The 15,022-nt window shown below is 38.5% G+C and overlaps 1 protein-coding gene across 2 annotated transcripts in view; it reads left to right on the top strand.

Annotated features, from left to right (window-relative positions):
• LOC134795678 (lysophosphatidylcholine acyltransferase) overlaps nucleotides 1–12,385 on the top strand; it is a 60,288-nt gene extending 47,903 nt beyond the window's left edge. Inside the window, exons 4-11 of one of the 2 annotated variants that reach the window (XM_063767609.1) lie at nucleotides 4,737–4,849; nucleotides 5,442–5,596; nucleotides 5,874–6,011; nucleotides 7,092–7,217; nucleotides 7,639–7,786; nucleotides 9,852–9,953; nucleotides 10,247–10,388; nucleotides 12,204–12,385. In XM_063767609.1, coding sequence (XP_063623679.1) covers nucleotides 4,737–4,849; nucleotides 5,442–5,596; nucleotides 5,874–6,011; nucleotides 7,092–7,217; nucleotides 7,639–7,786; nucleotides 9,852–9,953; nucleotides 10,247–10,388; nucleotides 12,204–12,289 — 1,010 coding nt within the window. In that variant the 3' untranslated portion in view covers nucleotides 12,290–12,385. The remainder of the gene's footprint in view (nucleotides 1–4,736; nucleotides 4,850–5,441; nucleotides 5,597–5,873; nucleotides 6,012–7,091; nucleotides 7,218–7,638; nucleotides 7,787–9,851; nucleotides 9,954–10,246; nucleotides 10,389–12,203) is intronic. The other variant, XM_063767608.1, reaches the window with a different exon arrangement.
• The last annotated feature ends 2,637 nt before the right edge of the window (nucleotides 12,386–15,022 follow it).

The raw sequence follows: 15,022 nt of genomic DNA, 5'->3' as shown, positions 1-15,022 counted from the left end.
AACACCCAACACCCGTCAACCTTTTACAGAAAAGTTTTTAAAGAAATTCAATAAGCTACTTAGGTCAGGCAACGAATGCTCCAAAAGTTGTAGAGGGAAATGCTCGGAACACAATTTTTGACTCCGTAACTCGGTTTGGCAAGTTAGGAGGTGAACATATCAAAAGTCCCCGGCCGTAGCCCTTGAGCGGGGGAGAGAGAGGGGGCTTTGAAGGTCCCATTTTCCCGTTTTTCGATTATATCTCGGAAACTATGCATCTCAGCGACATGGCCACTTATACAAAATGAAAGTTAATTTAATTTGTTACAAGTTTATTCAGTCAATTTTTTCGATATGTTGAATAGTTTTTGAGATATCCGCTCTTGAAAGTTTATTTAGGGCTCTCAATTTTATCTTGATATATCTATATCAGTGAAGGTGCTAGGCCGTGTTTGGTATCGTTTTCGTATAAATCTGGGGTGCTGAATCCATTTAAGATATCACATTGACACCATTCCACAAAATAAAAATAAATCTTTTTAGGGTTCCGTACCTCAAAAGGAAAAAACGGAACCCTTATAGGATCACTCGTGCGTCTGTATGTATGTCCGTCTGAATACACAAAATAGTTCTTTACCTATAGATGACAGGAAAACCTATTAGAAATGTGCAGTCAAGCGCGAGTCGGACTTAATGTACGGAACCCTTAATACGCGAGTCCGACTCGCACTTTTGGTTTTTTTGAAACTCTTCTTGACGCTTAACCGCTGAACCGATTTCGTTGAAATTTGGTATAGAAATAGTTTGCGTCCCGGAACAGGACATAGGATAGATCTTATAACCAAAATCATCTTTTGAAGGTGTGAAAAGTGGCGTGGAAATTTGTACGGGAAATCAATAACCGCTGAACCGATTTATATGAAATTTGGGATGGTCTACATCTTTGATTTAGTTAAAAATTATGAAAAAACATGACTTCAAACCTAAACTTAAACAGTATTAACTTCAAGAAGTCAATTCTGAATTCCCCCCTACACCTCATTTCACACCTTTAAAGGATGATTTTTGAGATAACTTATTATATCCTGTCTCGGGACTCAAAATATATGTGTACCAAATTTAAATTAAAACTGTTCAGCAGTTTAAGCGTGAAGAGGAGTTTAAAAGAAAGTATTTTAATAAGTTTATATGTTTTTACTTCGGAATGGTGTCAATGTGATACCTTAACTAAATTTGGTACTGCGAATTTATACGAAAACGATACCAAACATGGCCTCGTAGCTTTACTGTTGTAGAAGTCAAAATAAAATTGAGAGCCCTAAATTCTTATTACTTGGCCAAACTTGTGTAGAAGGAAAAGGTAAAATAAAAGTCTTCGGCAGGAAAATAAGACACAAATATATATTTTTTTTGCGTTACTATTTCATTCATCAAATATAAACATACCTTGATTATACTATTCTAGTGAGATCCTCATAGATAAACAAAAACATTTACTTAAAAAATTACAAGGTCGAAATGTCACGGAACTTGTGAGAGTAATATGCGAAAAATATAAACTTTTATGACAAAAAAAATCTGGACACAATTTAAGAATCACCCAATTGCGTCGAGGAATCATCTGTATTTTTGCTTGTTTCATTACCTCCTCGCTTCTTTTTTGTCCTTTGTATTCTGTAGCAATTTGTTAGATCTGAAAATAAAGATAACTTGCGTCGTCACGGATGTCGATTTATAGGTTTTAGGGAGTGCAGAATTCGAAAATGATGATCATTTTATAATCCAAGATGGCGGCTACGTATTTTGTCATAAAAGTGGAATCCAAAATAGTCATCATTTTCGAAATCTGCGCCCCCTAAAACCTTATAAAACGATATCCATGACGACTTTTATGACATAGTGCATTGCCGCCATTTTTAAATTGAAAATGTTATCATTTTCGAAATCTGCGCCCCCCAAAACCTATAAAACGACACCCATGACGACTTTTATGACATAGTGCATGGCCGCCATTTTGGATTCCAAAATGGTCATCATTTTCGAAAGCGGGGCCCCCTAAAACCTATAAAACGACATACATGACGACTTTTATGACATAGTGCATGGCCGCCATCTTGGAATCCAAAATGGTCATTATTTTCGAAATCTGCGCCCCCCAAAACCTATAAAACGACACCCATGACGACTTTTATGACATAGTGCATGGCCGCCATTTCGGATTCCAAAATGGTCATTATTTTCGAAATCGGCACTCCCTAAAACCTATATATCGACACCCATCTCGACTTTTATGACAAAGTGTTTTGCTACCATCTGCATGCAAGACATTTCTATTATTTTTACGTACAAAAATGGCCCCCTGTCAACTTTCAATCGAGATTTAATCGATAATTTATTCGATTAATATTCAGATTAATTCAATTTCAATCTATGTTAGGTCGACTAAACTAATCGCGATTAAAATTTGAGAATTTTATTCCATTAATTAGTCGAATAAACAGTTAATCTATTAATGCCCATCTTTGACCACGGCATTTTTACACTTTGAGAATATCTGAAAACAAGGAGCCATTTTGCAAATCCAGTAACTTTGTTATTACTTTTGACAGCGCGTGTCATGTGTCAACACAGAGTCGACACAAAGTCGAAACATTGCAACTACTTTGTGACTGCAATATTTCTCAGCCTTAAACCATATTTATACATCATAATTAACAAGTTTCGTAGTATGTAAAGCGTTATTTCTGTTATTTAAGTATAGTATACGCATCAAAGTACTAAAAATGCTTCAAATAATATAGTTATGAACACAGGCACTGAGAAGTAAACAATTTCATTTCCGGCTAAACTAAAACAATGTGGTGGCGCGTTGATTATATTACACTTAGTTTATCAAATCACTCGAGCAGTTTAATTCCCCATAATAATTTAAGTCATATTGTAATATAAATGCAAACAATATATAATTACGTCTTGTAATCCGTTTTAGAGATGGCGTATTAATGTCACTTATTTTTATTTAAGTATTTTTCCATCTGACAGTTTCCATTTGACAGGAACAAAATGAACGAATGAACGAATGATTTTGGCATAAAGTAGTCGCAAACCCGAAACAATGTGTGCACACGGCGACCACACTTTATGTCACTTTGTGTCATGTGTCGACCCTTCCCCATTTCTGGTAACTGTGTCGACACGGCGACGACTCTGCGACTGGAATTGTGACCGAAACAGACGGTGTCGACACAAGATGTGTCAACACCGCGTCGTAACGGCGACTGGAAATGGTTGTATGGGTAAGCATACAATAAAACGTGTATGACCCAAATAAACCCTCAGCTTAGTTTCTAAACGATTCCGAGTATTCCGACTAACAATAAATCATAAATCATTTATTTGCTTGAAATGCTTGCTTGAAATCGTGCCGAAATTAGGCTCCCCGCTAGCATGTATCGCATGTTTTTTGCTATCTTAGTAGTCCTAAATACTGTAGGTAAGTAGGCACCTAAGTACTCCAAGTGTATGGCAACTTGGCAACGCTTGTGTGTAGTTTAATGCAAAGACCCATTTGGGATGTTACGTCTAAGTGAATGGAAGAATCTCACGCATCTGGTAAGTTTGTTAAGAGCGATCCGACCGGTGTTCCAAAAGATCGCAAGCTTCAGTCTTGCCCGAAGCGGTGAATTTTACCATTTTTCCTTTAATTTAGGTAAAGACTTTATACAGTTTTTGCGGCGTATATCTTAAAGTAGCTCTGCAGCCTTTTTTAGGGAATATAAACTTACAGCTACATACTTTCAACATAATCACCCTGCAATCAGCCGGCAATTCTCAACATTTACTACATGGCGACGGGAAATATAATTGACAATTTGTAAACCTCATTCAAACATTAATGGTCAGTGAAGTATTTGTTTCTGCGAATATTTACCATTCCTTACTGCGAGTGTTTACCGCTATGACGATTGACGGCTAGCTGACCTTCCTAGTTTTTTGTCAATATTGACCAGATGCTTCCGTAAATATGCCAGAAATGTGCGCTTGTTTACTAGTTCTTGAAATATAGAGAGTAGTGGAGATGACCACCACTTTTTAGAACTTTGGTAAATACATACACTGGTGGTAATGGCGTAGGTAAACTTGGTGTATGTGTGAAAGCTCAAGTAAATACGAGTACTTACCTATTTCGATTATCTTCTCGATTCGGAAAATTAATTAGATTTCTACTAGACTTCAACAAGTTACGATACGGATAATTTAAAGATTTGTAAGATAGATATGTCAAATTTGTCGTTTCCGCGATTCTGGAGGTCCTCTTGAACGATTTCGACAAGTTATGACTACTTACTTATGACTTAGATATCCAAGTCACATCTAGTCGAAATCTAATGTAGATCTATGTAGTTGATCTCTAAATTGTCTCAAGATCTTGTCATCTCGAAATCCGAATAGGCCTGTATGACCCTAACATAAAGACATATAATTATGACGATGAACTATTGTTGCTTATCACCAAAAAGTAAATTTTAATACCTGTAAAATTTATAATAAAGTTTTGATCAAACTAAAATGCATCATTTATATTTTATAGGGCTCAATTTAAAATAAAAATTTCAGTTGCGAACAGAAATTCTGTTTTAAATGCTTGGGTAAAATGGGTAGGTATTAGACTTAATTTCAAAACTCATTATTATCAAAGGGGTAATCTATCCTATTGTTATTTAAACGACATCTCATCCAATGTTACCCTTTTCCAGAATTGATAAACTACACCCAACCTGTGTACGTCTGGCGAGACGACCCCAACTCCAGGGCCAACACCATTAAAGAGATTATCCAGCGGGCCACATCTAAGGAGGACTGGCCTCAGGTATGTGATAATACTGATAATGTGACATTTGTACAGTCACCTGCAATAATATGTTACTCTTCGAAGGTCGCAAAAATATCTGACACGATCATATTTGTAGAGCCATAAGAACGTGTCACATATTTTCGCGGCCTTCGAAGAGTAACATATTATTGCAGGTGACTGTACCCGTCATTATTTAATATTTTCATAAGAATCGGATTATATGTGGTAATAGTGCCTACTGCCAAACTTCAAATAAATAATTATACCTGAAATAAATAATTTCAATTTCAATTTTTTAAAACATATTGATGGCAATGATGGCGGTCAGTTTCGCTCTTGATATATTATTATAAACATGCTGTATTTTCATTAGTGCCGGTCGAATTTTATAATAAATGTAATAAAACGATTAATATTCTACCTCACAACTAACTATTGATCGAAATCGTATATCCTCCTCAACTCCATCATCATAGAAAAAGAATAATCTAACATGAAAGTTAAATAAATTTGAACACAGCTTTAAGGAATTATTTTAAATTACATTTTTGATACTTGTGGCAGAATATACTGATAAATGACGTCACGTATCATCATCTATTTCCAGATCCTGATCTTCCCAGAAGGAACCTGCACAAACCGCTCCTGCCTCATCACCTTCAAGTCCGGCGGCTTCTACCCAGGTGTACCCGTACAGCCGGTCACCATCCGGTACCCCAACGCCAGGGACACCGTCACCTGGACCTGGGAAGGACCTGGAGCGTAAGTGTAGTACCTACTTCTACCCAGGTGTACAGCTGGTCACCATCCGCTACCTGTTGAGGTCTGGCGTTGGCCAGAGACACCGTCACCTGTACCTGGGAGAGACCTGGAGATTAAGTAGGTTCTATATTAGTAAAACTAGGTCTGAAATTCTCGGAAGGAATAAATAAAGAATTTGAAATCTAGTACGGAAAACGGGGTCCAACCATGCATCTGAACACTTACATTTGTTGACGAAGGCTTTTATTATTCAAATTAATTGATCTTGCAATTCCAGATTGAAGCTGCTCTGGCTAACACTGACACAAGTCCACAGCTCCTGTGAGATCGAGTTCCTACCCGTGTACTACCCCAGCGAGGAGGAGCGACGGGACCCCAAGCTGTACGCCAGGAATGTACGCGACGTTATGGCTAAGTAAGTACTTAGCTTATTTTGTTTATCTATGTGTAGTCAAGGCATGGAATATCGACACGGACTAATTCCCAATAATGTATACACGTCCTTATTGCCCAAACACTAAGGCAGTATGGTATGTACAGCGGGACTAATACACTTCCCTGCAGTACTCCTAATATTTATTAGCCCTTGTATTTTTTACTTTAGGCATATGTGAGACGATTCTATGCTCTCTGCCAAACTTATATGAGATTAAATTCGGTAAATATCTTGAATTGGCATGAATGCCATAGACACTTCGATCGACATCGACGATTCATCTACATACTTACTTAATCAAACGCTTTTATAATATCCATAAGTACGGCGCATTTTATTTGATAGTTTGTTTAAAAAGAAGTATGTACCTACTGCTATTATTACGTTATATTCTTTTAATGATAAGAAGACATGATAATATTACACATCAGTTAATTTTCCACCTACTCTTCGCTATTTTTAATCGAGATAATAGCGGCACATTTGCCAGAACTGTCTAAACAACGTCCGTTACGGTCATTCCCGTTTCGTCGCGGCCGTGCCGTAAGGTCGCAGTTATTACTTAACTTTACGCTAACAATAGAATCTAGACTAAATATGTGTTGTCTGTTGACCTTGTCTTGAATTTCGATGCACGTTTCTCAAGGCCAATGAAATTTGTGACCTGTATTCTATGCTTTTGAGTGTACTTAATTAGAAATTTTGAAAGGTGGAATAGGCATAATTGAGACAGGTTTAATGAGATAACGAAACTAAATGAATAATTAATGAAGTGATCATGATCATCGATCATCCTTGCTGTTTTTATACTGGTATTGGTGCCACAGGTCACAGAAGAGTTTGAGCTATAGGTATTCACCACGATAACTCAATGCGGTTTTCTCATGATGTTTTCCTTCATTAAGCAACAAGATAATTTTTAAATGATATTAAGTACGTTACTGCCAAGAAACTCATTGGTACAAACCGGTATCTGAATCGTTTCGAAGCTGTAAACTCTACTGTGCGGTGGTAGCCGTTCGTTTGGAAACGTCATTCACAACATTAAATTGTTTTCAGAGCCCTCGGTGTCCCAGTGTTGGACTACACATACGACGACTGCCGATTAATCGCCAAGGCTAAGCAACTGGGCATCCCAAGCGCCCCCTCTGTGCGGGAAGTGGCTGAATTGAGGGCGCAACTTGGGTAACCTAAAGTCATTAATGTTATTTTTTCTATTGGGCTATATTTTTGATTAACTAACTGAAAAGTACGGCGACAAGCGGTAGAGTGCAGGGGCGAGTAACGTATCGTTATCGCTTTTCTTAACTTTTAACAGTCTTAATGCATGGTCAGTCGCCGCTGTCGCTGCCGCGCAATATTGTGGCCAAGCCATTGCGCCGGTAGCGTCGACCGCCATACATGTTTTTGTATGAGACTGCCACTTATCTCATGATTTTGTTGTCGATCCCGTATTAATAAATCACCAAGTGCGCCATTAGTAATTGTTTTAGTATTTTGTGCGTTCAAGTTTAAGTAAATAAACGTCATTCAGTATGACCTACATTCACCTATCATCATGGCTAAGGCTTTGAACCACGTATTGAAAGTTTTGATGACATTCCAGGTTGGAGCGGTCGCAGATCGAGCTGCACCTGATCTCTCAAGGAGTCGCACGGCGCGCGCGCTGGCTGGGCGCGGAGGAGCTGGCGCGCCGGCTCGGCGTGGCGCGCGCCGGGGCCGAGGCGCAGCGACTCGCACAGCTCTTTATACAGGTGACATTTTAGTTTCACCAAGACAAGTACCTATGTAGGAAATCGTACTATCGTACCAATATAATTATGTCCACCCTAAATATTTCACGCATTAGGGGCTATTCATAAATTACGTCATTTCAAATTAGGGGGGGGGGGGGATCTGGACATCGGATGACGGTAGCATGAAGTAGGAGGAAATGGGGTCATTTGAAGCATGATTTTTGGATGATTATAAGGGGGGGGGGGGGGTCCAAAATCGTCAAAAATCGATGACGTAATTTATGGACAGCCCCTTACCTAAGAGTGTACTCATACGAATGTATAATATTATTAATATTAAATGTCTTAGGAAGGGACAAACGCAGTCTTTTGCCATCGGCTAACACGCCGGATAACGCGTCTTCACAAAATAACAAAATTTTCAGCTGAAATATGATGCTCTTGACTGTTACGCCGAACCAATGTGTCAAGTTTTTACGAGCACATTGTAATCAGAAAGCCCGTGTCAAAGATCTTAGTATCATCTCACACAGGACAAATAGCATCATATTTAAATTACGGAATCTAAACTAACTCACTAATGTGGCTAGCGACCCAAAAAGGGTCTTGGCCTCCGAAAGAAGAGTGCGCCACTTTTCTCGATCATGCGCCGTTTCCTGCCAATTATCGACTTGAAGCGGACGCAGATCCGCTTCCACACTGTCTCCCCAGCGGTACCTGGGCCGACCCACCGGACGGCCTCCAGTCGGTCTTCCCAAGTACGCCCGATCCTCTCCCATTCTTAGTAGGTGGCAGAACCAGCGAAGTCTGTGGGATTTAATTTCGTCGATGATATTAGGTTCGCCTTCCAACTCCTCGGCGGAATCTGAATTATAACGAAAGGCCATAGTCGGTTTTCCATAGTAAGTTGGCCCTTAAATCAATTCGATTCGGGTTTTTTTTTATGAGTACCTCTTATGATGAAGGATATTTTTGCTGAGTATCAACATCCTACTAGTGACAGTTTTTGACTTATGATTTTATTATTTTTTTTCTTTAATGTATTGTTTTTCGGGATGTATTCAAGCGATTTGTTTAAATTTTTTAAATAGTGTTCTTTATTTAGGTATGCACCGATACTCAAAAAATGAATACCAGTTGTCATATAAAAAGAAAAGAAAAATGAATAAAAAAAAAATAAAACATTTTTTTAAATGTTGTTGTGAAGTAGCGACACCTCTAATATTTTCTTCTAGTTGTAGGCCAGACATTGGCCTACTACTTGCCTAAATATCAAAATTTTCCAAACGGTACTTCCTGTCAAAAATTTGCAATATGTGTGATCAAGTCCTGTACTCAATCGGTGTTTTTCAATGTAGTATACAAACTCTTCGATTATGTTTGCGTTTTCTTATCAGGTTGTCGTATTTAAGAGTAAAATGCCAATGACAACTTAATGTTTGTATACTACATTGAAAAACACCGATTGAGTACAGGACTTGATCACACATATTGCAAATTTTTGACAGGAAGTACCGTTTGGAAAATTTTGATATTTAGGCAAGTAGTAGGCCAATGTCTGGCCTACAACTAGAAGAAAATATTAGAGGTGTCGCTACTAATTTTTGACAGGAAGTACCGTCACTACTTCACGTACGTACTTCACAACGACATTAAAAAAAATTTTTTTTTTTACTTCATTTTTCTTTTTTTTTATATGACAACTGGTATTCGTTTTTTGAGTATCGGTGCATACCTAAATAAAGAACACTATTTAAAAAAATTAAGCAAATCGCTTGAATACATCCCGAAAAACAATACATTAAAGAAAAAATAAAATAAAATCATAAGTCAAAAACTGTCACTAGTAGGATGTTGATACTCAGCAAAAATATCCTTCACCATAAGAGGTACTCACAAAAAAAAACCAGAATCAAATTGATTTAAGGGCCAACTTACTATGGAAAACCGACTATGGCCTTTCTTGCTTGACTATTTATGATGATCTTGACTAGCTTACCTGACCGTTATTTTCACGTTTTTATAGCACTTTTGTCAGCAAGCCCTCAACCTTTAAATTCATAGGTATATTGTATGTTTCCAGCCGTCGAGCGGTCTGATCTACTTCCCCGACTACCTGCTGTGCGCCGCGTTCCTGATCACGCAGCACGCGCCACTCACACAACTCCTGTCTTACGCTTTCAAGGTATATAAGTATAGGGACTTTTGTTTTTACAAGCTTTTATTTAACTGGCAATGTTTGTATATAATATATGTACGTTCTGGTTATATCTTGCAAGCCCAATTAGACCCACTTCCCATTATTCGGTTAAGCTGAAACTTGACATACCTACCGGCTGATACAGATGGACTGCAGCCCGACTGCAATGTGCATGGGAACTGCACGCTGACTGAATGGTTTTCATAGAGAAATGAGCCCTTTCGAAAAGACACTAACTCAATAAATGCCCTTACCTTAAATACCTTCCATATTTCCAGTTATACGACAGCACGGGCACGGGTCGCGTGAACGCAGCAACGTTCGAGGAGATCGCGGGCCGCTGCCTCGGGCTCTGCCAGGAGGACGCACACAACACCTTCGGCCAGGCCGACCAGGACGAGAAGGGCTGGCTCACTTATGGTAAGAATGACATTATAAACATCAGCCGTTAGCGCTTTAGAGGATCCAGACAATCAAGTTAAACCAAGTTAGACCGGGCCGTGTCCGGGCCGGAGCTTCCGGCGCATCGTTTTCTATGGAAAGCATGACGTGATGGCCTGTCATGTCATAGAAAAGTAAGCGCCGGAAGCTCTGGCCCGCACACGGCCCGGTCTAACGAGAGTCATCCTTAAAAAATGCATTTTGATGACAGATTTCCATGCATTATTTAAGATTCAATTGGCGTTTTCTATCAACTATTGTCATCTTGACTAGGCTCCCTGGCAGAGTGAAAAGTTGAACAGCATAGCAGTCAATAGGTGTGGAAAGATGAAGCTAGTTTTTATACACTTTTATTTGGCTTCATTGCACATATTTATCTCTTTGTGTGGTGCTTCAAATTTGAAAATAAATTAACCACTTCCAGGTGTCTCATTGAGCATGTTTCCGTATTTCCGATGACAATGCAATAATATACTAATATGGAGCTGATCTGATGATGTAGTCGGAAGGTAGCCAAAGGAACTCTTCGATGGGAAAACATAAACACATTGAGTTTAGGCTCATGTGAAAGGTTTCGAGGAGTACTTGATAGACATGCAAAGAAGAGAAGGTAGAAAGTACAGTCGGCAATAAAAGTGTGTATCAAAAAATTTTTTTGACGGTTACTTGTTCAGTTCACGGTCTTATCAAGAAATCAGTGCCTAAAGATAGACCAGGTCTAGGAGAAAATCCAAGATAGAGCACGAAAGGGAGAACTGTCAATCGCACCGATTTTAATCCCCAGAACAGTCCAAAATATCATTCCTCAATTTCCTATTTAAAAAAAACAACGGGTTGCACTCCGGGAGTGCCGACAGAAGTGAAACCTCAATGACTAGTCCAAATTTAAATGTCTGCAGCACTATGTATAATTGACCCATCCTCCTTTCTATTGAAAAATTTTAGTTCCGAAATTGCTGGTCAGTGATCTTGTTTAAAATTCGAAATTCAAATTTGTAGCGTTAATTGTTTAAAACTCGAATAGAAATTGTAAAGTTACCTTGCAGACCTCGCATCTAAATATATTTGGTCATGATATATTGAGTTTTATTCACCAGTACTAGAGTTCACTTTTATTGGCGATTTCATCAAGATGTAGCTTTATTGAATTATATTTGAGTGATATAAAGCAATAAAGCTCAATGGTCTAATCTTGTACGGGCTGAAATACGAGGATCTCACAGTTAGAATGTTGTGAAAAGTCCAGTTTTAAACAATTGACCTGATTATGATACGTTATGACTAAAGTTCTTTGGTGAATAACATTGTCCGTGACACATGACGTCAGCGTTACGTTACGCGCTACGCGTTACGCTGAATCGAGTTTATCATTTTTTCCCCACCTCAAAAACTGCTCAGCGCCGCTGAAGAAGTTTTCACTTCAAAAATTATTCGTGTTTCGGAATCTCCAGATTCACCAGTTTGTCATAAATGCCACATCGACAAAATTTTGCAACTTATGTTGGTATAAACAGCAACACTCTTAACTGTCCATCGGACCGACCTTATGCCTTTTGTAACAAGGTTTACGATCGGTCAGTTAACGGTGGGGAGGGGGGACGCTGGCAACTATATTAATAGAATCGGACCAAGAAAAGTCTGCAGCGGATTTGATAGCCCACCCGGTGCAAGTGTTTTTTATACGTCATAATTGCATAGAAACTTGACGTTTAAAATAACCCTTGCACTGCGTGGGCTATCAAATCCGCTGCAGACTTTTCTTGGTCTGACTCTAGTTCCAAATTGTCTTTCCAGATGAGTTCATCGCTTTCGCCCAAAAGAAGTCTTTCTTCTCTTTCCTATTCGCCTGCGAGTCCGCACCGAAGCCTAAATCCCAGTGATCCGAGCTGACCACCGTCACCACCATCTCCGGCCAGGTCGACAGTACGAGTAGCATGGCGTGATCTGACGAAACGAGACGAAGGCTCATTTAGACGATGCGAGAACTCGCATCGAGTTTCATTACATTGCGGGCTTTGATCGGTCGGTTGAATTGGACGTAGCCAACAGTCCGCAATGTAACTAAAATCGCATGCGAGTTCGCGTGCCGTCTTAATCAGCCCTAAAATGAATCAGATACGAAATAATCATCATCTGCCTCTATCATCAGGTGGCCCGTATGCTTGTTTGCCACCGACGTGGTATAAAATAAGAATGCCGTGGAAACGCCTACGACAGTTTCGTGCACTTCAATAAAAGGTGCATTGGGGTAAATCGGGGTAAAAAAAAAAGAAGCACTTTATATTATAGTTTGGGATTGGGACTGTCTCATTTCAAACATAGACAGAGAGAATCATACTGTCAATCTTCGTGTATTCCTGCTAGGACGCGCCGCACGATAGGAGTGGCGCAAAGGGTTAAAGGTAAGATACGAGAACTTAGGTTAGATGGGGGTTAGGTTAGAAGCGCTGGTGGCCTAGCGGTAAGAGCGTGCGACTTTTAATCCGGAGGTCGCGGGTTCAAACCCCGGCTCGTCATAGTTTTTCGGAACTTATGTACGAAATATCATTTGATATTTGCCAGTCGCTTTTCGGTGAAGGAAAACATCGTGAGGAAACCGGACTAATCCCAATAAGGCCTAGTTTTCCCTCTGGGTTGGAAGGTCAGATGGCAGTCGCTTTCGTAAAAACTAGTGCCTACGTCAAATCATGGGATTAGTTGTCAAGCGGACCCCAGGCTCCCATGAGCCGTGGCAAAATGCCGGGATAACGCGAGGAAGAAGAAGAAGAGGTTAGATGGGGTGAGATAAACATTGGGGAAAGAGAAACATTTGTAGGGGCCTCCTCATACTGTTTCTCTTGCCCTGAGCAAAATAAACAATGTTTCTCTTATCCCACATGAACTTACCTCCAGTACATCAACGTATTTATTACATTCGGATCTTAAAATAATGTAGGTACTTAAACAAAATTCGGACATTAAGAACAACATTTTGTAAGATAAACGTACTGGTGCTCGACGCGGGCCCAGTACATGTCATCTTGAAACTTAAGTCATTGTCAATAGAGGTGACAGCAAGGTGTCATCTATTGGGCATTAGCATGTCGAGCACTAGTACGTTTACCTTATTTATGGAATTATATCATTTTACATTATTTTAAGATCCGAATTAAATAGACCAAAATATTTTTTTTGTACAAATGGAAGTGAGTATATTTGTTGAACAACGGGTATGAATAACTACAAATTATTACAATTCTAAGAGTTAGGAGTAATGCTTTTACCTGATTTTATATTCAGTGGCATGAATTATAAACAAGTACAATTTGTTCTTGGCATTAACTATGATTTTAATTTATTTATTAAATGTAAAGCACATAAGAATATATATTTACTCATAATTTTATCAGGTCTATAGCGCCGTTTCGCGGATGTTATGATGTGATGTTATGATTTAATATATGTTCAAAACGCGAAAGTTTTAAATGTTACAAATAAGAATAGGTCTTGAAATTATTCGATAGAGGCTACTTATTTATTAAATATTTGTAAAGCCTTAAATTAGTGATTCTTTAAGAATGAGAACTATCATTAATAGGGGTGATTTAGAACACGAGGGTAACTATGAACTAGGAAAAGAGGAAGGAAGTACCTAATGTGACACTATTTTGCTTATTGCCAATGTCAGGGTCATTTCCACAAGTATCTCCATTAGTTTTAAGTAATAGCGTTTCAAGTCACCCCGTGCGTCCCAAACTTCCGCTTGACGATACATTGTAAGTTTAAATTCTAATCCTTGTGGCTCAATCAATAAGCCAAATAGGCTTATCTAAAACTTAAGTCAATTCTTCGATTTATATTTTACTGGATTACATTTGCAGATTTTCTTTTGGTTTTGTTGAGATTGCATACCTAGGGCAGTACCTAAAGTAAGAAATGTCTCTATTCACAAAAAGTAATAGGTAGTCGGCCGAGGCGAAGACGAGGTCGACAAACATGTGATCAGAGGTTTTCTTATTTACTGGTGATGTGTAGGTATACCTACTATTTTTCTGTACGACAGAGTCGGTAAGAGGCAAATTCGTTTAGCGCAGCGGATCGAGAGTTGACGCTTTCCGTCCGGATCACGGAAAAAACGTAATACTTACACTACTTATGTATTTTTATTACCAAAAAGTTATCATGCATCGCCATTTTTAAGTGTGATACTTAATCGTTCAATCAATTCTAAATTTTGCTAAATGTATTCTTAAAACAAATAAATGTAGATTATAGATTTAGGTTGTATTTATAGTTTAAAATGCTCATAGTACGTAAGATTAATGTTTTTTGAATGAGGAAATCGTTATAGTTTTGTAAAATGAGGCTAATCTTTCCTTTAAAATTAAGCCATTCCCTATACTATTAGCTAAAATTACATAGACGTTGTACCTAGTATTTATATCTGTAGTTTTATGTAATTGTCATTTTTTATTATGTAAATATAGCTTAATACGTATTGTTTCCATTGTAGCCAATGTAAGTCCTTTCTGTATTGCTTTAATTTCTTTTCCATGAATTAATTAACACCAAACATTAAAAAAATGCATTAATACCTAACATGTAATAATGAGCAAAAAAAATTGGTGTAAAAT

This window comes from Cydia splendana, chromosome 12 (assembly GCF_910591565.1).
Source record: "Cydia splendana chromosome 12, ilCydSple1.2, whole genome shotgun sequence".
Classification (NCBI taxonomy): Eukaryota; Metazoa; Arthropoda; class Insecta; order Lepidoptera; family Tortricidae; genus Cydia; species Cydia splendana.
The sequence above is the reverse complement of the archived record's forward strand: the minus strand, read 5'-3'. Positions and strand labels throughout refer to the sequence as shown.